The 24809-nt window shown below is 55.6% G+C and overlaps 2 protein-coding genes across 9 annotated transcripts in view; one reads left to right on the top strand and one right to left on the bottom strand.

Moving 5' to 3' along the window:
• Positions 1-37: 37 nt before the first annotated feature.
• Positions 38-14037, top strand: LOC102447119 (uncharacterized). 7 transcript variants are annotated; one of them, XM_075929045.1, is made up of 5 exons: positions 38-695; positions 7361-7453; positions 9053-9238; positions 12100-12186; positions 12304-13908. In XM_075929045.1, the coding sequence occupies exons 3-5, from the start codon at positions 9226-9228 to the stop codon at positions 13596-13598; spliced, it is 1395 nt and encodes a 464-aa protein (XP_075785160.1). In that variant the 5' UTR covers positions 38-695; positions 7361-7453; positions 9053-9225; the 3' UTR covers positions 13599-13908. The 7 variants fall into 7 exon arrangements, with proteins under 7 accessions (XP_075785160.1, XP_075785159.1, XP_075785165.1 ...); XM_075929044.1 differs by having other exon boundaries at positions 12301-13906; XM_075929050.1 differs by lacking the exon at positions 9053-9238 and having other exon boundaries at positions 12304-13904.
• A 380-nt stretch (positions 14038-14417) lies between these two features.
• LOC102448841 (integrin alpha-L) overlaps positions 14418-24809 on the bottom strand; it is a 30924-nt gene continuing 20532 nt past the window's right edge. The window contains exons 15-30 of one of the 2 annotated variants that reach the window (XM_075928896.1): positions 24320-24450; positions 23990-24150; positions 23683-23834; positions 23073-23192; positions 22872-22945; positions 22073-22214; positions 21080-21187; positions 20054-20133; positions 19574-19660; positions 19261-19336; positions 18912-19022; positions 18165-18227; positions 17451-17558; positions 16937-17029; positions 16545-16655; positions 14419-15998 (exon numbers count right to left, since the gene is read on the bottom strand). In XM_075928896.1, the coding sequence (XP_075785011.1) occupies positions 15858-15998; positions 16545-16655; positions 16937-17029; positions 17451-17558; positions 18165-18227; positions 18912-19022; positions 19261-19336; positions 19574-19660; positions 20054-20133; positions 21080-21187; positions 22073-22214; positions 22872-22945; positions 23073-23192; positions 23683-23834; positions 23990-24150; positions 24320-24450 (1758 nt within the window). In that variant the 3' untranslated portion in view covers positions 14419-15857. Of the gene's footprint in view, positions 15999-16544; positions 16656-16936; positions 17030-17450; positions 17559-18164; positions 18228-18911; positions 19023-19260; positions 19337-19573; positions 19661-20053; positions 20134-21079; positions 21188-22072; positions 22215-22871; positions 22946-23072; positions 23193-23682; positions 23835-23989; positions 24151-24319; positions 24451-24809 lie in introns of both variants that reach the window. The other variant, XM_075928897.1, reaches the window with a different exon arrangement.

Genomic DNA, 24809 nt, shown 5'->3' with positions numbered 1-24809 from the left:
GGGAATGGTGAACCACAGCCAACGGGAGCAGCCAGTGGCCATACACTCAGGTAAACAAAGCATCTGGCGGCCCGTCAGGGGTTAAGCCTGGTGTATTGCATCCAACCTGCAGGCCACTTATCGCCCAGGCCTGTCCTTTGCTCATGTTGATCAATGGAAAAACCCATAAAATGATGGCCGATAAAGTTTGCAGATACCATGCTAATTCGGGGAGTAGTAAATAATGGAAAGGACAGTTCGCTGATTCACCGTGAACGGGGTTATTCTGCAGACTGAGCTCAGGGAAACAGTATGCACGTTAATACGGCTAAACATAAATGTATGTGTCTAGGACAGGGCTGGACAAAATACAGGCTGCATCCAGCCCCCCAAGCCATTGAGGTTTCCTCAGTGGGGAAACCTCAGCCAGGCACCCTGCCTGCCCTGCTCCCCTGCACGCCGCTCAGAACAGCAGCTGCGGGGCTGTGTGTCTTTGAACAGCTGTGAGACCGGAGGGGGGGGGAGAGGCTTTGTGCACTGCCCCCTCCCCCCGCACAATGCCACTGACCAGTTTCCGGCAGTGCACAAAGTACCCCTCCCCTTCCTCTCAGGCTCGTAGCTATTCACAGACACTCATGGGCTCTGCAGCTCGTGTGGGTGGGGCCGAAAGGAGCCTGACTCAGAAACATGCTGGACTGCTGACCAGGAGTTCCCAGGTCAGTCTCCCAGCTAGATCCTGCCTCTGGCGCCTCAGCCCCTCCTTCCCCGCAACCCTCTGTCCCCCTCCTGCACCCCGGGCTCCTGCCCCAGGTCACACTGCCGCCTTCATCCAAACTAGGGATGTTAAGTAGCGATTAATTTGCTAGTCGAGTAGTGGATGGAATTTCAATCCACTAGTCGATAAGCACTTCCACATTCTGCCTTTGAAATATACAAGAGCCCCAGTGAGGAGCCTGAGGTCAGCAGACTGCCACTTTTCAGTACCCCTCTTCCCCCCCTCCCCCACTGGTGCCTCTATCTGAAAGAGACAGCAAAGCAGGGGAGTGATTAGTCAACTATCCTATCAACTAGTTGCTGATCGGATAGCTGATTAGTCCTTTACATCCCTAATTCAAACTTCTCCTTTGAGCTGTGCATCCCACAGTTCACTGAGGGGGTCCGGTTAAATACCCCATTTAACTGGCAATTGGTTACGCCCAAGTGTGACTTGTTAGCTTGTGAAGTCCCAAAAGGCTGGGCAGCTATGCAAGTGTATGAAGTATACGTGTGACAGGTTGCTAGGCTAGCTGCTGAAATAAGGACTGGAGAGGTACTGAGTGGGTGCTGTTTGCAGATGTTTTAACCATTAGTTGCAAGTCCTAAATGTTTTGCCACGTAAGGGACATGCGAGTGGTACTAATAGAACAAGGGAGCAGCTAGGTTGTACACAAGTATGGCATATGTGTCGGGATAAGTAAATTGGAACGGACACAGATGCTGGCATTTAAAGATAGGTCAGAAAAGATTTTACAGTCCATCTGGGTGCAAAAGTCTCATGATGCTTTGCAGTTAAGAGAACCACGTCTATCAGGGAATGAAAGTTTACAATGCAATAATCCAATGACATGTTAAATATGGTATAAGATCTATTTTGCCAGTGTACTAACTCCTACGGATTTGCTGGATATGTAATGAATACAAATGTCAAAGTTTTAAAACAATGACTAACATGTAGGTGTGGAAACAACTGGAAAATTACAAGGATGAGGGAATTGAGGAAATAATCGAGGCTATATGGAGGAAATGTACACCAGAGGGAGAAAACTGATAAGGATTGAAATGCTGAACTAAAGTGATAAGTATCTGAGGGGTCATTTCATCAAACACAATGAGGAGTCCTATGACACTTTAAAACACTAATGAATTTATTTGGGCATAAGTTTTCGTGGGCTGGCACTCACTTCCTTCAGATGTCATGAAGTAAGACCATTGGCAAACCAGATCCAGACTGTGTGAAACTTCAGAAAGGGCATTCTGCAGTTGTGGGTGATTGTCTTCCTCTCTGTATGTCCTGCCTTGCCTTTAGTACATTCATTCAAAGCTGACATGCTCTCCAAATTTACATTTAAGAGGTTATTTATTAAACGTACCATCACCATTTCTATCCATTCTTGGTTATTCGTGTATTAATGATTGGCCAATTACTGATAGATTATCAACCCAAGAAAGATCACAGAATGCTAGAACTGGAAGGAACCTCAAGAGGCCATCAAGTCCAGTCCCCTGTCCTCATGCAGCAGGACCAAGCACCATCTACATCAGTGGTTCCCAAACTTTTTGGCATCACGCCCCCTTTTTGATTTTTGAAAAACCCTCCCGCCCCTCCCCCCCCCCCCCCCCCCCCCAAAATAGCAAAACTTGTTGAGCAAAAAAAAAAAAGGAACTGACTGGGGCAGTAAAACTTGGTGCGGGGGGAGCTGGATCACCTTCCCCCCCCCCAGCCCTGGAATTTCTTCATGCCCCCTTAAGGGGGCATGTCCCCCCAGTTTGGGTACCCATGATATACACTATCCCTGATAGATGTCTGTCTAGCCTGCTCTGAAATATCTCCAGTGTTGGAGATACCACAAGCTCCTTAGGCAATTTATCCCAGAAGTTTTCCTAATGTCCATCCTAAATCTCCCTTGCTGCAATTTGAGCCCATTGCTTCTTAGAATCATAGAACACTAGAACTCGAAGGGACCTCGAGAGATCATCAAATCCAGCCCCCTGCCCTCACAGCAGGACCAAGCACCATCTAGATCAGTGGTTCCCAACCTTTTTGAGGACACACATCCCTGTGAAAATTAAAATGGGAACCACTGATCTAGATCATTCCTGACAGGTGTCTGTCTAACCTGCTCTTAAATATCTCCAGTGATGAAGATTCCACAACCTCCTTGGGCAATTTATTCCAGTGTTTAACCACCTTGACAGTTAGGAACTTTTTCCTCATGTCCAAGCTAAACCTCCCTTGCTGCAGTTTAAGCCCCTTGCTTCTTGTTCTATCCTCAGAGGCCAAGGAGAACAATTCCTGCCCCCCCCATCCTGTGACACCCTTCTAAATACCTGAAAACCGCTATCATGCCCCTACTCAGTCTTGTCTTTTCCAAACTAACCAAGCCCAATTCCTTCAGCCTTCCCTCACAGCTCATGTTTTCTAGACCTTTAATCCTTTTTGTTGCTCTTCTCTGGACTTTCTCCGGCGTGTCTACCTCTTTCTTGAAATGCGGTGCCCAGAACTGGACACAATACTCCAACTGAGGCCTAACCAGCGCAGAGTAGAGTGGAAGAATGACTTCTCGTGTCTTGCTCACAACACACCTGTTAATGCATCCCAGAATCATGTTTGCTTTTTTTTTGCAACAGCATCACACTGTTGACTCGTATTTAGCTTGTGGTCCACTATGGGCCATATGGCCCCTACATCCCTTTCTGTAGTACTCCTTAGATAGTCACTTCCCATTCTTCATGTAAGCGACAGTCCCTGGAATAGTGTTCTCTATAGTGGTAGGCTGCATCTAGATTGGCATGATTTTCTGGAAATGCTTTTAACGGAAAAGTTTTGCATTAAAAGCATTGTCAGAACAGAGCATTTAGATTGGCATGGACGCTTTTGCGGAAAAGCGTCCGTGCCAATCTAGACGCGGTTTTGCGCAAAAAAGCCCCGATCGCCATTTTCGCAATCGGGGCTTTTTTGCGGAAAACAAATCTGAGCTGTCTACACTGGCCCTTTTGTGCAAAGCTTTTGTGCAAAAGGGACTTTTGCCTGAACGGGAGCAGAATAGTATTTCCGCAAGAAGCACTGATTTCTTACAGTAGGAAGTCATTGCTTTTGCGGAAATTCAAGCGGCCAGTGTAGACAGCTGGCAAGTTTTTCTGGAAAAGCGGCTGATTTTCCAAAAAACCTGGCCAGTCTAGACACAGCCGTAATGTCTGACCTTTCTGTATTATACAGGTTTATTTTATTGCTAATCAGTCACATGGAAGAGCTGAGTGATGAGGTCTCACTAATTAATGCTGAACTTAACCAGCAACCACCTCAAACCAGTTACAAGATCACATTTCTAGCTGTGCTAGGAATGGAGCCTCACAGAGAGTGGATTTCATAAGGTCTGAGGACTGTCCCCCAGATATGTGAAGCATTTTAGAGGAGACTAAAGAGGCAGGGATGAAGGTTATCTTCCTTTTCCTTTCCCGATAGTCTGATTTAACAAAACAAGCACTTCCTGACTCTGTGTGCTGCTCATGAAACACGAATGCCCTAGAGGAAAGGCAGCTGTCCCTATTATGAAATAGTGGGTTGGTGTATTTTTGGAGCTGAGCTGAGGCTGTTGTAACAATGCAGCTGGCAACAAAAGCACCCCAATGGCTCCTTGCAGTGCTTTTCCGCTAGAAGGTTGTGGGGGTGAACCCTTTATTCCCGAAGAATTTGTAAGGGGGTGGGATCCTGTCCTGGCCCACAGGTGTGACAATCCCGATTTGCACCGTAGGAACTCTTTTATACTCGCACCGTAGGAACTCTTTTATACCTACAGGAAATACACACTCGGCAAGGTAGACAGAAATAGCACAGAGGCACACTGGAACATCCCCACACGCCCCAAGTCTTGCAGAACCACCAGCATGTCTGCCCTGATCTGCCTCATCGCCCTCCCCTGCCTTCTCTTCACCCATGGCCCTCATTTGGGTCACTCTCCAGGGCAAAATCTCTTCCTTCGCTGCCCTGGGATGCGGCTGTTCTAATACATTACACTGGCATTGCCATGTCTAATGCATATTTGATAGGGGGTTGCCCTTATTTGTATTTCTTCCTGTTACCAGTGTAACCCCCTTTTTCCGCCCCAGGTTACTTGGGGGCAGGTCTCACACACAGATGTGCCCGGGTGCCTGATGGTTTTAACATAAAAGGAGATCCTGAGTACCCCAGTGGTGGTGATGTTTAATTGGGGAAACCCTATCCACCCCCTTGCTGCTGTCCCTTGCTCATAAAGAACATACAATGGTGGTGCCTCCACCTGGCTGGCCCTGTACACACTTATTGGTGTGCCTTGGGAGCCTCCAGGAATAAAATTATTCCAGCAATAATCTGGATCTAACTCCAGACCAACAATTACAAATCATAAATAATATACATCCAGTAGATTACATTAGAATGAAAAACCTTTACTTAAACTCTGTGGCTACGTCTACATTGGCGGGTTCTCATGCAAAAATTCGTTGGCAGAAGAGTTCTTGTGCAAAAACTCTTCCAGAAGAGAGTGTCTACACTGGCATGTGCTTTTGCGCAAGAGCATCCATGCCAGTGTAGATGCTCTCTTGCACAAGAAAGCTCTGATGGTCATTTTAACCACAGGGCTTTTTTGCACAAGAAATTCATGTTGCCTGTCTACACTGGCCTCTTGCGCAAGAACAGTTGCGCAAAAGGGCTTATTCCTGAGCGGGAGCGTCAGAGTTCTGGAGCAAGAAGCCCTGATTTCATACATTAGAACGTCAGTTTACTTGCGCAAGAACACGCGGCCAGTGTAGACAGGCAGCAAGTTTTTGCGCAAGAGCGGCTGCTTTTGCGCAAGATCACACCAGTGTAGACATAGCCACTTTCTTTAAGTTGTTAACAGATTAACAGTGAATAACATTAATAAAGTACACTGAAATAATAGGAACGTATCTATCTGGCATTTGCACTGCCACCATTTATCCCAGCATGGAGTGTGCACTGCTCTGGACTCACAGTACCATTACACTTGCTTGCGTGGGTGCGCTTGAAGATTTTGCAGCTGAAGATGATTCTAGTCTCCTTCTGTGTGCTGGGTGCAGGGTAGTACTTCTAGCCACAGGTACAGCCGAAGGCCAATCAGAAGCAGCCTGCTAGATTCCAGTCCCAAAGGCTCTGAATCCAAGTCTGTAGCTGCAACCTAACAGCTCCTGGACTGGATAAAACTCCTCCACAGCAGCCTGGCTCCTTTTTTCCAAAAACAAAGGGAAGAGTCCACAGACTGCTGAGAGTCACTCTCCACATATTGGAGAATCAGACCCCAAACAAAGGGTAAGTCCCCTCCTGGTTTCCTCAAGGGCTTATGGGAATTGTAGTCTCTGGGGCTAGACTGCAGCACATAGGCTCTTCCCAGAGAATAAGCAGACACACCTTGGCTACATCTAGACTGGCATGATGTTCCGCAAATGCTTTTAACGGAAAAGTTTTTCCGTTAAAAGCATTTGCAGAAAAGAGCATCTAGATTGGCACGGACGCTTTTCCGCAAAAGAACTTTTTGCGGAAAAGCGTCCGTGCCAATTTAGACGTGGTTTTGCGCAAGAAAGCCCCGATCGCCATTTTCGTAGTCAGGGCTTTTTTGCGCAAAACAATACCGCGTTGTCTGCACTGGCCCTCTTGTGCAAAAGCATTTGTGCAAGAGGGCTTTTGCCTGAACGGGAACAGCATAGCATTTCCACAAGAACACGGACAATCTTACGTGAGATTGTCAGTGTTCTTGCGGAAATTCAAGCGGCCAGTGTAGACAGTTGGCAAGTTTTTCCGCAAAAGCAGCTGCTTTTGCGGAAAAACTTGCCAGTCTAGACGCAGCCCTTTAGTAAGGGGACTACACCAGTGCTAAAATCTCCTTTTCCTACAGGTTAGTATAACTATGATTTCAGCCGTTCTCTCCCTTGTTGCAGATCAGTCTGAGTGTTTCTTATCCTGCTTTCAGTCGACATGGAGAACAAAAATTCAGCTTCCCTGTTAAAAGAGTCTTTAATGTATTTGAAAATTGTTATCAGCTTCCCTCACTCCCATTCCTTTTTCTCCAGACCAGATAGTACAGAATTATTTTTTTTAGTCCTTTCAGGAAATCTCTCATGAGGATTTTTGTTGTTGTTGTGTTTCTCTTCAATTTGTCTTAAACTGGAGACTTTATGGAAGTTATAATAAGTGAAACAGTGCAAAATATAATGCAGTAGAAATTACACAGTTACAGAACAGTAACTAATAAGGCAAATCTTTAATCAACATGAACAAAAAAAGGATTATCCCTTTTCCACACTAGCCAACTGTATACTTTGAATGAGAACGGAGAAGAGCTCTGAAGAACTCTCCTCATGCGATGATCATTTTCTGCTGAAAAGCGGGGAGTAGCTGAGGGCTCTGATGTGAGTGAAGTAGGAAGTTCTTTCCTGCAGTTGCAGGCACAGAGCAGGGGAGTTTGCTTTAAGCTCCGAGTTCTCTGTGAAAGGCTTTGAAGAAATAATTTCTTTGGAACAATTTGTTGAGGCGCATTTATATTTGAAAAGCCCCTTTCTATTCTTCATATAGAAAGAGTTTTGGAGTGGCAGAAGTATTTTACCCTACTAGAATCTCTCTGTTCTCCAGTCTCTAGAAAATCCCAGGAACAAACTCCATCAACTAAGAAACTCAGCAATTGCAAGAGGAACTGACAGAGTCCATGGCTGGAGAAAGAAAACTGTAAGTGCTCATTTCCTTTTAGTCTCCATTCCACGTGGTGATAGTTCCATCCAAACTTGAATTTCACACTGCTGTGCCTAGTAGAATGGGGCCACGAGGAAACCTCTGAGGGACTGTGGTAATAAATGTATGACAAGTCCACTTATTGGACTTATTGGGAAAACTGCTTAAATTGTATAAAATCTTCTAGTCACCTATAATGAGGGAAATTTTTCCATCCAGCTACAAGTTTGTTTTAGCTACAGAAGTAGTGAGTTGAAAGTTCTTAGCTTTGTTAACTTCTGAAAGGTTTACCTGTGATTTTGGTAGCACCTAGTCAAATAAGAATGGTAAATCCTATAACTCTAGCATTGTAACTAAGATTCAGTAACGCTAGAATTTAAATTAAGATGTTCAGTAAACTAGAGTAGTTGTGGGATCAGAAATCAATGGATCTGAAACTGGTTAAGGTTAAAGTATGCATTCAGTAGCTGGAAATTCTGGCAAACTAACAATTGTTGTCCAAATGACTTTTAGCTTCTTTGTTTAGGCTAAGCATGCAAAGTAATTTGCTAACATTCCTATTTGAAAATCAGAGAGTTTTATAAATCTGTTGGATTGTTATCACTATCTCAATGTTCTATTACTATCTTAAGTTCTTTTACAAATGGTGCGTTTCTCTTTTTGTGTAAGTTAAGGTTTGTAGTTTTTGTAACTGGGAATAGCTTACTATAAAGGCATCTTTAAACAAAATGGAAAAGTGGTAAAATAAACTGTTCTTTAGCAGCCTAAACTTTAACAATAAATAAATAAAATAAACCCTTCTGCTCACTCAATATCAGGAACAACTCTTTTAACTGAATGCTGGCTTAATTCACAGCTCCTATAGCACTGACTGTAAATTGTGTTTCCAGCCAGTGGAAAGGGTGATGGCAGCCCCCTAGTTGTTGAGATTAGAAAAATAACACAAAGTGTGGGTGGTTGTTTTTGTGTATGTGAAACAGCCCAGTTCTAGTGGTTCGGATTAGCTATCTCTGTGATGGGCTGAATTGCTTCAGTGGTTGTGAGATGTTGGCGGACAAAGTCTGTCAGGGTGTGTCTAGACTACAGGGTTTTGTCAACAAAAGTGGACTTTTGTCGACAAAACTATACCTGCGTCCACACTGCCTTTGAGTTATGTTGACATAACGTCGACAAAACTCAGCAGTTTTGTCGACGTATGTAAACCTCATTCTACGAGGAATAACACCTTTTATCGACAGAGTTCTGTTGATAGAAGGCATTATTGCATCTACACTGTCCTTTGCGTCCACACTGTTATGTCGACAAAGCGGCTCACTTTGTCGACAGAACTGGATGTAGTCTAGACGCTCTTTGTCGACAGAAGCTTTGTCGACAGTATCTGTCGACAAAACCCTGTAGTCTAGACATATCCTCATAGACTGAAATGCCTGTGTCTTTTACAGCTTATGAGAGGAGCAAATGGCTCATGGATGCAACATTTCTAAAGAATGTGATCTGACTCCTTTTTAAAAGGAGGAAACGTATAGGGCTAAAAACTTGCAAAGGCTAAAATTCGGCAAATTACCAAATTTGACCACTCATGTCTGATATTTTCAGGGTTTAAGTAAAGGTGCAGCTTTAAATGAGGAGGAAGAGACAAAGAGACTTTTTTGAGGCTGACTTGGTCCTGCCTCAGCCCCGGCGACTGGACTGGTTGACCTTTGGAAGCTTCTTACCACGATTACATTTCTACAATTCTGTGAAGCACAAGAAAGAAATGAACAACTCCTATGTTATATTTAAGTAATTTTAACTTTAGCATGTATCACTTTGTGATTCCAGTTGTGAATACAAAATCAGTCTAACCTCCCTACAGCTGGAGTATTAATTAGATTCAGCAAGTAATTTTGGATTTCAATGTCTTGGTTATTTATTGGAAGTATCCCTCTTAGTGTTGCTTCTGTCAAATTTAGCTTAATGTAAAACCGTTTCAGAGAAAGCCAGAGCCTGAGCTAAATTGCTGGGAAGGCAGCTAAAAGTTGTTTAAGAGTAAAAAGAGGAACTGCCACCTGATCTCTTAAAACTTATTCCAGGATCGGTATGTCAGTCCGGGCTGAAAAACCACAATATTCTCAGTGTTACTTTCTTGCCAGTCTCTCAGGGTATGTCTACACTACCCTCCTAGTTCGAACTAGGAGGGTAACGTAGGCATACCGCACTTGCAAATGAAGCCCGGGATTTGAATTTCCCGGGCTTCATTTGCATAAACTGGGCGCCGCCATTTTTAAATCCCTGCTCGTTCGAACCCTTTCCGCGGCACGGACTAGATAGTTCGGGCTAGGCTTCCTAGTCCGAACTACCGTTACTCCAGGTGCAGGTGTATAGGCAAAAAGTGAAACCTCTCCGTTTTTGTGACCGTCACAGTTTCTGTCATACATACATGACAGAAAGGAGATGCAGTGACTTCTGATAGACAGAGAAACAAAGAGAAAACTATTAAATACTAAAAAAGTGAGAGGCAGAGTTTGAGACAGGAACTGTATGTAGAATATTTCACACTTGTACACATACAGAGGAACGGTGGTGTCTAGGAATTGGGAGGCCTGTGCCTTTAAGAACTCAAGCCCAGGAGCCCGCCCCCTGCTCGGGGGCTGACAGGCAGCGTCCAGGGAAAATAAAGAAAAAAAAGACTTTGCCGCTGGAAAACTGATATTTACAAGGACATCAGGTGGCTTGTCCTGCTGGGTGACTGTTCCCACCTCTCCCCCTCCCTAAACGGGGGTTTTCTCCGTGCACAGGGTCTGGCAGTGTCCCCCAGCCCGGGCTTAACCAAGGCTACCACCCCCCACCCCCCTGATTTTTCAAATTTTGCCCCTCTTCTGCAGCTAAAAAAAGATTGATGCCTCCAGCCGGTAAATTTCTGCCCCATGCTCAGAACCTGACACCCCCCCCCCCTGCAATTTGCCCCCCTTCATCATTTTAAACCCCTCCGAAGAGGAGGAAGCAAATCTGAGGAGGCAGCGAGGGCAGAGGCTACAGCGAGGGACACTGAGTTTGCTCAGTTCCGGTGCGCATGCTCAGTGCACCCAAAGTAGCAAATTCAGAGAAGTTACTGTGTCGGTCGCTGCACTGGGCCGGGGGCGCGGAGGCGCTTTGCCCGGGAGCGCGGCGGCCCCACGGGCCCGGCTCCCCCGCCCCCAGGCCGTGCGGGGCAGGGCGAGAGCAGCCGCAGGCCCCTGGCCCGGCCTCGGAAGCGCCGCTGGGGCCGCTGCGCGCCCGCCCGGGGACAACGCGCCCGGCCGCGGGGCGGTGAGCGGGGCGCGGGGCGCGGGGCAGGACCTCGCTGCCGGGAGGAGGCGGCCGCAGAGTCGGGGCGGGGGGGATCGGAGCTCAGTAGGGGCGAGAGCCCCCCCCCCCCCGACAGCTCGGGGCATGGCTCTGGGGGGGGGGGCATGGCTAAATGTGGCTGGAGCCCCCCCCCCCCCCGACAGCTCGGGGCATGGCTCTGGGGGGGGGGCATGGCTAAATGTGGCTGGAGCCCCCCCCCCCCCGACAGCTCGGGGCATGGCTCTGGGGGGGGGGCATGGCTAAATGTGGCTGGAGCCCCCCCCCCCCCGACAGCTCGGGGCATGGCTCTGGGGGGGGGCATGGCTAAATGTGGCTGGAGACCCCCCCCCGACAGCTCGGGGCATGGCTCTGGGGGGGGGGCATGGCTAAATGTGGCTGGAGACCCCCCCCCGACAGCTCGGGGCATGGCTCTGGGGGGGGGCATGGCTAAATGTGGCTGGAGACCCCCCCCCCGACAGCTCGGGGCATGGCTCTGGGGGGGGGCATGGCTAAATGTGGCTGGAGACCCCCCCCCCCGACAGCTCGGGGCATGGCTCTGGGGGGGGCATGGCTAAATGTGGCTGGAGACACCCCCCCCCGACAGCTCGGGGCATGGCTCGGGGGGGGGGGGGACATGGCTAAATGTGGCTGGAGACCCCTCCCCCCGCAGCTTGCCCTGAGGCATCCTGGGACAGGGGAGGTCGGAGCTAAATGGAGGCTGGAGAGACCCTCCGAGCCAGCTGTGGGGCATCAGGGGCTGGGGAGACCCTCTGAGCCAGCTGTGGGGCATCAGGGACTGGGGACTAGGGAGACCCTCCGAGCCAGCTGTGGGGCATCAGGGGCTGGGGACTGGGGAGACCCTCCGAGCCAGCTGTGGGGCATCAGGTGCTGGGGACTGCGGAGACCCTCTGAACCAGCTGTGGGGCATCAGGGGCTGGGGGCTGGGGAGACCCTCCGAGCCAGCTGTGGGGCATCAGGGACTGGGGGCTGGGGAGACTCTCCGAGCCAGCTGTGGGGCATCAGGGGCTGGGGACTGCGGAGACCCTCCGAGCCAGCTGTGGGGCATCAGGGGCTGGGGACTGGGGAGACGCTCCGAGCCAGCTGTGGGGCATCAGGAGCTGGGGGAGGAGCTAAATGACAGAAGCCCCCTCCCCAGCCCCAAGAGCTGTGGGGCAGCCTGGGCCGTGAGGGGATCAGAACCAAATGGGGGCTGGAGAGACACCCCCCCAGGCAGCCGTGGGGCGGCAGGAGATGTGGGTGGGTCTGTGCCCCTGGGGCGGGAGTAAAAGCTGGGTGCATCGTCCATAGCGAACAGCTGCCGTTTCCTTCCCCCGTAGCTGCCCAGGCCTCCCGCATGGAGCCGGGTGAAGAGCCGCAGGTCCCGGATCCTCGGGGAGGCGAGATCCCCGGAGGCGCCCGCGCAGGTGAGGGAAGAGCCACATTGGCTGGGAATGAGCCGAGGGTCCTGTGGGACTGGGAGCAAAGCCCTCTGCCATTCCCCCTCCCCGGCACAGCCCTGTCTGGCCTTCCTCTCCCAGCAGGTGCCAGACCCGAGGCGGCGAATCCCCGGCAGGAGGGGCCTGCAGGAACAGAGCCTCACGGGACGTCCCGGAGCCCTGCGTGGGGAGACGCTAATGGGGTGGCCCAGCAGCAGGGCGACCCAGCGGGGGAGACACGCCGAGGGGCAGGGGGCCCGGAGCTGCTTCCCAGCACCCTCGCGGGGCAGAAATCCAACCTCTGCCCCGAGTGCGGGAAGAGCTTCGGGAACCGCGCGCACCTGGCCCGCCACCGCCGCACGCACACGGGCGAGCGCCCCTACACCTGCCCCGAGTGCGGGAAGAGCTACCGGCAGGACTCGCACCTGGCCCAGCACCGGCGCGCCCACACCGGCGAGCGGCCCTACCGGTGCACCGCCTGCGGCAAGGCCTTCTCGCAGAGCTCCAAGCTCCTCATCCACCAGCGCACCCACACGGGCGAGCGCCCCTACACCTGCGGCGAGTGCGGGCGCAGCTTCGGGCACAGCTCGGACCTGGTCCAGCACCGGCGGGTGCACACAGGGGAGAAGCCCTTCCCCTGCCCGCAGTGCGGCAAATGCTTCGCCCAGCGCTCCACGGTGATCCAGCACCAGCGCTTCCACACGGGCGAGCGCCCCTTCGCCTGCCCGGACTGCGGCCAGGCCTTCGGGCAGCGCGCCGACCTGCGGCGGCACCGGCGCACCCACAGTGGCGAGAAGCCCTACGGCTGTGCCGAGTGCGGCAAGCGCTTCCTGGAGAGCTCCCACCTGCTGCGGCACCAGCGCATCCACGCGGGCGAGCGGCCCTACGGCTGCCCCCAGTGCGGCAAGGCCTTCGCCCAGCGCTCCAATCTGCGGCAGCACCAGCGCGGCCACCGCGGCGAGCGCCCCTTCGTCTGCGGCGACTGCGGCAAGGGCTTCGGCGCCAGCGCGGCCCTGCTGCAGCACCAGCACACCCACACCGGCGAGCGGCCCTACCGCTGCCCTCAGTGTGGCAAGGCCTTCAGCGTCTCCTCCTCCTACAACCTCCACCGGCGCGTCCACACCGGCCTCAAGCCCTACACCTGCTCCGACTGCGGCAAGGCCTTCAGCCGCAGCTACACCCTGCTCCAGCACCAGAGCACCCACTCCGGCGAGCGGCCCTACCGCTGCCCTCACTGCGGCAGGGCCTTCGGCCGCAGGGCAGCGATGACCCAGCACCAGAGGACTCACCTGGGCCAGGAGCCCACCGGGTTGATGCCGCTGGGAGCCGGGGGGGAGGCCCAGCTCGGAGGGACCCAGGAAGAGGAGGCCAGCAGCCAGGAGGCGGCCGGGCAGGGGTGACTGGGGCGGGCGTGGGAAGGGGATATGTGCCTGGCAGGACAAGCACGGGAAGAGCGACGGCTGCAGTGGGTGCTGGGGGAATTGGCGGGAAGAGGATCACTGTGACCACGCCAGGCGGCCTGGCTCGAGCCCCAGGGTGGAAGGGGAGAGCAGGTCATGTCTGGGGGCAATGGGGGAGGGGAAGGGTGGGACCTGTCAGGAGGGAATAGGAGTGAGGGACAGGAAGGGCAGGATGTGTCTGGTGGGAATGGGGATGAGGAAGGGCCATACGTGTCTGGGGGAAGTGGGCAGTGGGCGAAGGGGAGGGGGTACATGTTTGGGGGAGATCGAGCAGTGGGGGATGGGAAGGGTAGCACTGGAAGAAGCTGCCTGGCTGACAGCCTGGTGGGCTGGCATAGGCTCTGCTCTGCTCAGGGTCTGGAGGAACAGGCAGTGGGGCGGGGAAGGGCGGTATGTGTCTGGGGGGGCGGGCAGCAGGGGAGGGGAAGGGCGGTACATGTCTGGGGAGGAGGTGGTATGTGTCTGGGGGGAACGGGCAGTGGGGAGGGGGAGGGCGAGGGCAGTACATGTCTGGGGGAGGAGGTGGTATGTGTCTGGGGGGGCGGGCAGCAGGGAAGGGGAAGGACGGTACATGTCTGGGGGAGGAGGTGGTATGTGTCTGGGGGGGCGGGCAGTGGGGAGGGCGAGGGCAGTACATGTCTGGGGGAGGAGGTGGTATGTGTCGGGGGGGACGGGCAGCGGAGGAGGGGCAGGGCGGTACATGTCTGGGTGTGGAGGTGGTATGTGTCTGGGGGGGCGGGCAGTGGGGAGGGCGAGGGCAGTATGTGTCTGGGGGGGAAATGGGCAGGCAGGCAGGGGAAGGACGATACATATCTAGGGGGAGTGGGGGAGGGCACTGTGTGTTGGGGGAGGGTGGTATGTGTCGGGGGGGACGGGCAGCGGAGGAGGGGCAGGGCGGCATGTGTCTGGGGGAGTGGGCGGCAGAGGCGTGCACGGCCCCGGGTGAACGCTGCCCCCCAGGCCCGTGAGGCGTAAGCGTTCGTAGGGGGCTGAGGCTGCTCTGTCTCATCCCCAGGGTGGGGAAGGCCATGGGCAGCACAAAAGCCAAGCTGGAGCGCTTCCCCCAAATCACTCCCGGTCCCATTAGAGCAGATCCTTTTTAAAAAGACCCTCCGACCTTGATTTAAAAAGTTGTTGGAGTAGAGAATCCATCACAGCCCCAGGTAAATTGTTCCAGTGGTTAATTACCCCCCCGGTTCCAACGCTCCCGTGGGAATGTGTCCCTATTCCTTCTGCTAGCTCTGCCCACTGACAGATGTTCATCCCTCGCTCCTAGCCTGTGAGCTAGCCTCCCCGTATCCCTCCCTTTGTGACGCTAAGGAGCTCGAGTCCCTGGAGTTTCTCGCTCTCAGACGTGTGATCAGTCGTTCTCGCGGCTCTTCTTCGAACCCTCTCGACATCCTTGTGGGCACCAGCGCGGGACGCGGGATCCCGGCTGCGGTCGCCGCATTGCCAAGTGCAGAGGTAAAATCCCCTTTTGGGCTGTGATGCAAAATGGCCAGAGCGCGGGGCGGGCCGCGACCGATAGCCAGACATGCATTGTCGTCGGCTCCAGAGAGGGCGAGGGCACTATGGGAGGGTCAGGGCCTCGCTGCATAGTAACCAGCCGCTATTAAAGCCGTCGGCTCCGTCATCGGTTTCTGCTGATCTGGCTCCGCAGTCAGTTTATTACATTCCACGTCGGGCATCCCAGGAAGTGCCGCCTGCCTCGGTATCTGTCACCTCTCCGGATTGTTTTCCCTCTTGGTTGCTGAGGCGGACGGACTGGCTGCCGAGGAGGAGCACGGGGCTGGGCAGGCCGGGCGAAATGACGTCCTTTGCCAAGCTGGCTCAGTGCTGTGGGAGCTCCCCGGCACGCCCTGCCCTGGTCCTCGCGTTGCTCTGGGGAGAGTGGAGATTGGCACCGGTGGCCTGCCCAGCCCCTCTCTCTGTGCTGTGGAGGCCGTCAAGGTGGGAGGGTTCAGACTTTGGGGGTGCCTGTTCTACCCCAGCAAGGTAGGACCGCTCCCCTCAGGAGGCCGGAGGGAGACACGGGTCTGCAAAGGCCCAGCTGCTGCGATGCTCCTTTGGGCCGCTGGGGGATGCCGGCGAGGGCAGGGTCCCCGCTGAGTGTGGGGTACGTGGCTCCTCTGAGCAGGTGGGGGTGGGGTGACGAGGGGGAGGCCTTGGATCCACAGTCAGGGGGCAGGAAGGATCTGGTCATTCGCTAGGAGCGTCTGTGGTGAGAGCCTCCTTTTGCTCTCCATCCGCCTTCGGCTCTGCCTCCGGGCTGGCCCCTGCAGGCCCCACCCCATTGCCATAGTCTAGCCTCTCCTTGTAATTCCGCTTGAAGAAGCCGCACTGCCAGGAAAAGGAAAAAAAACCAGCCCTGATTGGCAGGGGGACGAGAGGAGCTTGACTCTGACCCATGCTGAGGCTGAATCGGGGCCGGTGTCCCCCTCAGGGGAAAAGCCCTGTGCTCCATTCCCTGCCCCCCCCCCCGCCCAGGGACTGGAGCCAGTGGCCTTGAGAGGGGAAAGGCCCCATGTCCCACTCGCTCCTCTCTGAGCCAGCCAGGTCCTGCCTGTGGTTTCAGCTGGACGTGGGATTCTTTTCCCATTTGCTGTTGGCACCCTAGTGGTGGAAGCATCTCACAGCTGGGCCGGGGGTCAGTGTAGAAACAGCCCCCTTATGCTCATACTCCACCCCAGAGGTGGCTGCATTTCCGCCCGTGTGCTCAGGTTGTGATGTGATTCCTGCCACGTCTCCACGGGGCTTTGGGGGTCCCGTGGAGGGAGATGTTGCTGGAGAAAAGACGGGGCGATTTTATTGGCTTCTGCAGCGGTCAAACCAGCTGGCTGCACTGCACCATTCCTGAGTGACCCAGCCAGCCCCTGCCCGTCTCACCTTGTACAGGCCGACGATGATCAGGATAAATAGGAGCAGCCCCCCTACGCCGCTGCCTACGTATATGGGGAGGTAATTCATCACGTAGACCAGCTCCACCTCCGTGGTGACCTGCAAGGGCAGACACAGGGAAATGCAGGGCAAGGGAAACCCCACCGGCCTGAGGTTGCCTGGATCCGCTCACTCCCCAGGCTGGGAGAGGGCAAAGGGAGCTGTGCTGACTGGTGATTGCACCCCGGGGGCAGGAGGACTCAGCCTCTGGGCTGAGTGGCCCTCGTGGAGGAGCAGATGGTTGGGACAGGGTGGTGGGCACCGCTTCTGGGACACAGAGGGGGTGGGCAGCAGGGCAGCTGCTCACGGGGAGCAAGGCATGGGGGGGGGGGGCTTGGTACCTGGGATTGCATGAAGTCGTTGCTCAACAGGCTGTATTTGTGGGTGTTGAATGTAAAACACAGGGCAGTGCAGAACGGGGACTGGGAGGACTCCTGGGGAGAGAGAGAGAGAGACACCAGGCCTCAGACACCCTGCCCCATAGCTGGTATCCGTGGGGGGAGGGGCTCCCGGGGCAGAGATGAGAGCTGGGTCCATGCCACCTCCGGGGGGCAGCCTCAGTGGGGCTCTCTGCCTTGCTTGGCACCTCGGGGAGCATCACACCTCACCCTGCGGGTGCTCTGTCCCCTGCCAAGGGCCACCCCAGAGATGGGGAGTTTGGCCTGTGGGGTGACTTGCGACAGAGAGGTGGAAGAGCAGGAAACTCCACCCTGCTGCAAGAGAGACCGTAGCCCCGTTTCTTTCCTGAGGGGGGGTCCTGTCCTGAGCCAGCCAGCAGCCCCACCCGGGGCTGGAGAAACCCCGGCGCCCCCTAGAGGAGAAAGGCCCCATAGGCCCCTCACACAGAGCCCTGACCTGAATTTCGCTGGCATCGTGCAGCAGCCCGGTGACAGTGATGACGGAGGGGGTGTCTAGTTCTCCCAGGCGGCACTCGTAGATTTGCTGCTGTGCGGACAAGCAGCTCTAGGAAGAAGCACACAGGGGGGAGGGAGTTCTCTGGAGAGCTGACGTGGGGGCACAGACATGGGGTCACAACAACCACTTTCTCCAAGGGACCAGGGAAGTTCCTGAAGTCAGAAATGGGCGAGTGCCAACGGGCCACAGCCTGGCAGCGGGGAACCCAGGCAGGTTTCACAAGCTACCTGGAGCAGGCTGGGTTAGTGCCAGGATGGGTGGCTTAGAATGAAAGTTGGAGGGTCATCAGGAGGCATTGGCCCCTCGCAGTCAGAGCTCGCTGCAATGTCCCAGTGTGGCACTAGGGGGTGCTGTGCTGCAGCCAGCCGGGCTGGGCCCTCACTAGGGGGCGCTCTCGCCTCCAGATCCTGGGTGTTAAAAATTCCCTGACGCTTGTCTCCCAAGGGTGGGGCTGTTAACATTGGTGTCCTGGCCCCATGACATACTGCATGCAGCACAAATAGCCCAGCATCTTCCCCCCAGAGGAGGCTGCCTCTCAGTGGCAGGCCAGGAATCCTTGTAGCAACAGTCCCCATGCCCTGCCCCAGAGGTGGCTGCATCTCGGCCCCTGGCGAGGGAGCCCTGTAAAGGCCTTCAGGCTAGCGAGGCTCCTACCTGGGCATGGTTGAAGCAGGGGCTGTGGGCGTCCTTGCGAACATGGCAGGTCACGTTGGAATCCTGGGGGGAGCAAGGGGATCCCAGGAAAGTCCGTCACATGAAGTGTGTGTGCGTGGCACATCAGATTGTCACACCCTGCCTGGGTCCTGTATCCCAGCCCCTTGCTACAGGGGTTGCACTGCAGGGCTCCTGGCTGTGCCCGTCTCCCACCCGGGCACTAGGGAGGTTGTGCCACACAGGGCCCGGCTGTGCCCTTCTCCCACCCAGGCACTAGGGAGGTTGTGTGATGCAGGGCCCGGCTGTGCCTGTCTCCCACCCGGGCACTACGGAGGTTGTGTGATGCAGGGCCCGGCTGTGCCTGTCTCCCACCCGGGCACTAGGGAGGTTGTGTGATGCAGGGCCCGGCTGTGTTCATCTCCCACCCGGGCACTAGGGAGGTTGTGTGATGCAGGGCCCGGCTGTGTCCATCTCCCACCCCGGCACTAGAGAGGTAGTGTGAGCAGGGCCCGGCTGTGCCTGTCTCCCACTCAGGCATTAGGGAGGTTGTGTGATGCAGGGCCTGGCTGTGCCTGTCTCCCACCCGGGCACTAGGGAGGTTGTGTGATGCAGGGCCCAGCTGTGCCCGTCTCCCACCCGGGCACTAGGGAGGTTATGCCACACAGGACCCAGCTGTGCCCGTCTCCCACCCGGGCACTAGGGGGCTGTGCAAAGTGCCTGGTCTCCACTTCTCCCCACCGTACTCACCGTCTGCACGCCCTGAGGCAACCAAAATAGTTCCTTCAGGAACACATCTGGCACCACCACAAACACCGTCACATCCAGCTGTGGGAAACTCCCGGGCAGCAGGTTCTCCACCTGCCAAAGGGATGAGGCTGCAGACCAGGCGACTGTGGCCGGGCCAGGCGCGGGGCCACAGGGGATGTGGGGCAGTAGGGGACGGGCGCGAGGGGGTTTCAAGTCGAGCAAGGCAGCGGGGGGAGGGTTATGCAGGAGGCGGGGGCATGGGAGGCAGGCGACGGGGGGAGCTGGTAGAGGGAAGGCTGGGGGAGTTGGAGGGCGCCCCTGGTCCCCCCCCTCCCGCCCAGCCCCTCACCTGGTACAGATGCTGAATGGTCTTGTTCTCTGGGAGCAGGGAGCTGAAGTTAACGTACTGGGTGGAGCTGTCCAGCCTGCGGGGGGAGGGGCAGCAGTGAGACGAGAGGCCAACATGGGCTCTGACCCCCCAGGTTGGGGGGAGGGGAGCTTACGGCATGAAGGAGCCAGAACTCCTGGGTTCTACTCCCGGCTCTGGGGAGCGGGGTCGAGTGAGGTGGGGGAGGGGGAGAAGCAGTGGGAGATTCAGGACCCCTGGATTCTGTCCCAGCTCTTGGGGGGGGGGGAGGCCTGGCTGGGGGAGGGGCTCTTACCTTTTGGTGATGATGTTTACAGGGTACAGGACTGGGATCTGCAGGAGGGCTCTGTTATTTTCAAGGCTCCCGTTCCTCTCATTGTCACTGCAGGGGAGGGTGAGATGGACAAGCTGGGAACCCATTATAGATCCCCCCAGGCCTGAATGTGAGCGAGGCTCTCCGCCCCACAGAGCCAGAGCCCCACGGCAGGCCTGATGCTTGCACCTTAAACCCCAGACAGTCCAAAGTGCATTACTGGCTCAGCTCTGATACGGCCACCCCGTTCCCCAGCACTGAGCTGCAGCCGCCTCTGGGGTAGGGTGCAGGACACAACCCAGCGTGCTTCGGGTGCTGTCCCCAGTGCTGCTCTCCGTGGCTCAGGACACAAGCCTCCACTTGGCAGTGCTCAAGCCCTGCTTGCCATGGGGCAGGACCAGGGGGCAGCCCCAGAGGCAGCCTGGGCCAGGTGACATGGCTACTCCAGAGCTCTGCTCCCACCTGCTGGCCATGACCTGCAGCTCCAGAAAGTCCTCCCAGGAGCTGTCGCTGAGAACGTCAAACAGCAGCTGGAACAGAATCTGCACAGGGCAAGAAAGACCAGAGTCAGCACAGGCTGCCAAGAGGACTGTGCCCCCTCCCGTGTGCCCCCCCGCAGCACAGTGCCCCCTAGTGAGTGTCCCCAGTGAATAATCCTGGTCCCTGCAGCACAGCGCCCCCTAGGGAACACTCCACCTACTCCCTGCAGCTCAGCCCCAGCTGCGTCTAGACTGGCAAGTTTTTCTGCAAAAGCAGCTGCTTTTATGGAAAAACTTGCCAGCTGTCTACACTGGCCGCTTGAATTTCCGCAAGAACACTGACGATCTCATGTAAGAAATCAGTGCTTCTTGTGGAAATACTATGCTGCTCCCGTTCGGGCAAAAGCCCTCTTGCACAAATGATTTTGCGCAAGAGGGCCAGTGTAGACAATGCAGTATTGTTTTGCGCAAAAAAGCCCTGATCGCGAAAATGGCGATCGGGGCTTTCTTGCGCAAAACCACGTCTAGATTGGCACAGACGCTTTTCCGCAAAAAGTTCTTTTGCGGAAAAGCGTCTGTGCCAATCTAGACGCTCTTTTCCGCAGCTGCTTTTAACGGAAAAACTTTTCCGTTAAAAGCATTTGTGGAAAATCATGCCAGTCTAGATGAAGTCTTCTAGTACCTCACTGGGGGTATGTCTACACTTACACCCTCTTTCGAGGGAGGGATGTAAATGCAGACATTCGAAATTGCAAATGAAGTGGGGATTTAAATATCCCATGCTTCATTTGCATAATCACGTTATGGTGCTATTTCGAAATAAAAACGCTCTGTCAATGAGGTTATTTCAAAAGAAAACCCTTCTTCTGAAATAATCCTTAAAGGGTCATCGCAAGAGCATGCAAGTGTAGACATACCATGAGGCATTGGCACAGCACTACTGAGCCCCACTCCTTGGAGTACAGCGCCCCCTAGTGCAGCCCCATGACCCAGCATCCTGCCGACTCACCGAACTGTTCCCCCAGTAGATCGGATGGCTGATATTACAGGAAAGGTTCCTGAAGTTGGTGTCGGGGGCCACCAGGCCATTGCAGCTAATTCTGGCCTGGACATTGCGCTGTGAGAGGAAACACCCATAAGAAATAAGCCGTTGGAGCCAAGAAGGCTAATGGCATCTTAGGGTGCATTAAGAGGAGTCAGCAGTTCCAGAGACGTGATTATTCCCCTTTATTCGGCTCTGGAGAGGCCACATCTGGAGTGTTGTGTCCAGTTCTGGGCCCTCCTGCTCTAGGAAGGATGTGGATACGTTGGAGAGGGTCCAGTGGTGGGCAGCTACAACGACTAGGGGGCTGGAGCACAGGACCTATGAGGAGAGGCTGAAGGCTTTGGGCTTATTTATCAGCCTGTAACTCCCTGAAGGGGGGTTCCAAAGAGGATGAAGAGAGGCTGTTCTCAGTGGTGACGGATGGCAGACCGAGGAGCAATGGGCTCAAGTTGCAGTGGGAGAGGTCCAGGTGGGATATGAGGAAAACTATTTCCCTGGTTGGTGAAGCGCTGGGCTGGGTTCCCTCGGGAGGGGCTGGACTCTCCATCCCTAGAAACTTTGAAGGCCTGGCTTGACAAAGCCCTGGCTGAGATGATGGAGTTGGGGTTTGGTCCTGCTTTGGACAGGGGGCTGGACTTGATGACTTCCTGACATCTCGTGCAGCCTTAGGATCCTATGGGGCGGGGGAGCAGGGTCAGGACCTCAACATGCCTGGAAACATGCCAAGACACCCAACTCCAGCCAGACAAACCACCCTCCCCCTCGTGCTCCAATTTGGTCCTGCCCCACGGCACATCCCCCACCCCCTGAGCCTAGGTCCCAATCAGAGCAGGCACCCCTGGAGGGGACGGGCCCCATGTCCTAGTCCCTTTCTGCATGAGGCAACCAGAGACCAGTCCAGAAGAAAGCTGCCCTGAGTGTCTCAGCACAGGAGAGGTCTGCTGGGTGCCTCCCTACCTCCAGCACCGAGGCCTTGCGGAAGGACAGCCCCGGCGGCAGGGGCATGTGGACAGTGGCGCGGTAGGCATCTTCCCCTTCATTGATCAGCTTCAGAACCACCTGCAGTGCGTCAGAGGGCGACACCAACAGCGCCTTCGACCTGCGGGAAGGGCAGGAGCAAGGGACCCAGTTGAACAGCAGCTCCCCACACGGAGCAGCAGGTAAAGAGCGGGGAAGGGGACTGAAAAGAACCCAGGTGTCTGGGAAACAGGTGGCACATGGCAGCAGATCCCATCTCTGCTTCCCATGATCTGGTTTGCCTCCTTCTCCCGCCAATCCATGGATGAGATAAGAGAGGAGAACAATTGGGAGGCCCCCTCCTGGCAGCACAGCGCCCCCTGCTGGGCCCCTGCCTGCTGCCTGCAGCACAGCACCCCCTGCTGAGTCCCACCTGCTCCCTGCAGCACAGCGCCCCCTGCTGGGTCCCACCTGCTCCCTGCAGCACAGTGCCCCCTGCTGGGTCCCACCTGCTGCCTGCAGCACAGTGCCCCCCACCTGCTCCCTGCAGCACAGTGCCCCCTGCTGGGTCCCACCTGCTCCCTGCAGCACAGTGCCCCCTGCTGGGTCCCACCTGCTCCCTGCAGCACAGCGTCCCTTACTGGGTCCTGCCTGCCCCCTGCAGCACAGAGCCCCCTGCTGCACCCCCGCCTGCTCCCTGCAGCACAGTGCCCCCTGCTGGGTGCCGCTTGCTCCCTGCAGCACAGTGCCCCTTGCTGGGCCCCTGCCTGCTCCCTGCAGCCCAGTCTGTGTGCTATACGTGTTTTCGTGGAAATGGATTTTCAGGTCGGCTTCGCACTTCTCATCCTTCCCACAGTTCTTCTCGAAGGGGATCTGCAAGAGAGATCAGAGCCGGAAAGTTAATGTCAGATCAGGTGGACTGGGTGGGCCTCCTGCTGGATCAGTCACGGAGACCAGCCAGCCCCACAGAGCCGAGTGAGGCCAGTCTGAGCCCCCTCACCTCTGTTACAGCTGAGTTGTACAAGGGGTTCAGCACTGGGAGCCAGCTAGTGATGTTGTCCTCTTCGAGGGCAAAGCGCAGCAAGATATTGATTGGAGTCACATAATCCTCAATGCAGTTCTGAACAGAGAGTGAGTGGAATAGAAACAGCATCAAGCCCCACCCCAGAGGTGGCTGCATCATACTACCCAGCGAGGGATCCCCTATAACCAGTCCTCATGCTTCACCCCAGAGGTGGCTGCATCTCAGTGCCCAGCGAGGGATCCCCTATAACCAGTCCTCATGCTTCACCCCAGAGGTGGCTGCATCTCAGTGCCCAGCGAGGGATCCCCTATAACCAGTCCCCGTGCTTCACCCCAGAGATGGCTGCATCTCAGTGCCCAGCGAGGGATCCCCTATAACCAGTCCCCGTGCTTCACCCCAGAGATGGCTGCATCTCAGTGCCCAGCGAGGGATCCCCTATAACCAGTCCCCATACTCCACCCCAGAAGTGGGCACACTGTGGCACTGGATAATGGACCCTTTGTATCAACAGCCACCATGCCCTGCTCCCAAGGCAGCTGCAGAATTAGCCCAATGGTTCCCCCTGGTGACCACAGTGGAGCCTTACCCCAATTTGGAGCCGCTCGTTTATGCAGTGCTCCCCATCCGAGATGCTCCGGCTCCCGGACATGTTCCTCTGCCCGTTCCCAAACTCCCCGCGGCTCCTCATGCGGTTGGCATCCACCTCCAGCCAGTAGGTGAGGTTGGCAGAGAGCGGCTCTGGTGGGCGAAAGGGGGACATGCGGGAAGGCTGGACTCTGGGCATGTGGGGTCAAGCAGGAGGAACTGGGGGACAGGTCACTCCGGGCTCTACTGGAGCTCTGGGAGAGGAGTGGGAGCTACCAGGTTAGCGTGTGTGGAGGGGTGTTTCTGACCTCGGTAGCGCACAGTGGCTCGGACGGTGTCGAAGCAGACGGTGAGTGTAACCTGAACACCCTGCTGGGAGGCAGCAGCCCCTGAACACTCCACCTGCTTTACTGGGATTTCCTTTGGCAAGAAATGCATCGTGGGCGTCACTGTCAGGATGGGGCGGGAGCTGGGGAAACAATCGACTGTGTCAACCAGCACCGCCTGGAGGAGACAGCTTCATGCCCCAGCCCGCACCCCCCCATCCAGCCAGTTCCCCCAGCCCTCAGCCCAGGCGGGACCCAACCGAGGGGAAAAGCCCCAGGTCCCACTCCCGGGCGCCTGGAAAACAGCTGCACCTCAGCACGAACACCTCTCCGAGAGCCCCGACGGCGATGTCTGTGAGTCCGTCCCCTCCCAGGTCCATCTGTCCGTGAATGGACTGGCCGAAGTATTTCACACCTGGAGAGACTGTTGCACCTTCAATTCTCTGTGGGACACGGAGTCGGAAAAATCACATCAGTCTGGGAATGTGACTGGCAGATTCCTGCAGCACGCCCCCCGGCCTGTAGCTCCCAGGGGATGGTACATGGCCAGGATGCCTCATGGACCAGCGCCCCCTAGTGCCAGGCTGGAGACAGGTCACGGCCCAGACCCTTACAGCACAGCGCCCCCTAGTGCCAGGCTGGAGACAGGTCACGGCCCAGACCCTTACAGCACAGCGCCCCCTAGTGCCAGGCTGGAGACAGGTCACGGCCCAGACCCTTACAGCACAGCGCCCCCTAGTGCCAGGCTGGAGACAGGTCACAGCCCAGACCCTTACAGCACAGCGCCCCCTAGTGCCAGGCT

This window comes from Pelodiscus sinensis, chromosome 4, assembly GCF_049634645.1.
Source record: "Pelodiscus sinensis isolate JC-2024 chromosome 4, ASM4963464v1, whole genome shotgun sequence".
Classification (NCBI taxonomy): domain Eukaryota; kingdom Metazoa; phylum Chordata; order Testudines; family Trionychidae; genus Pelodiscus; species Pelodiscus sinensis.
The sequence above is the reverse complement of the archived record's forward strand: the minus strand, read 5'-3'. Positions and strand labels throughout refer to the sequence as shown.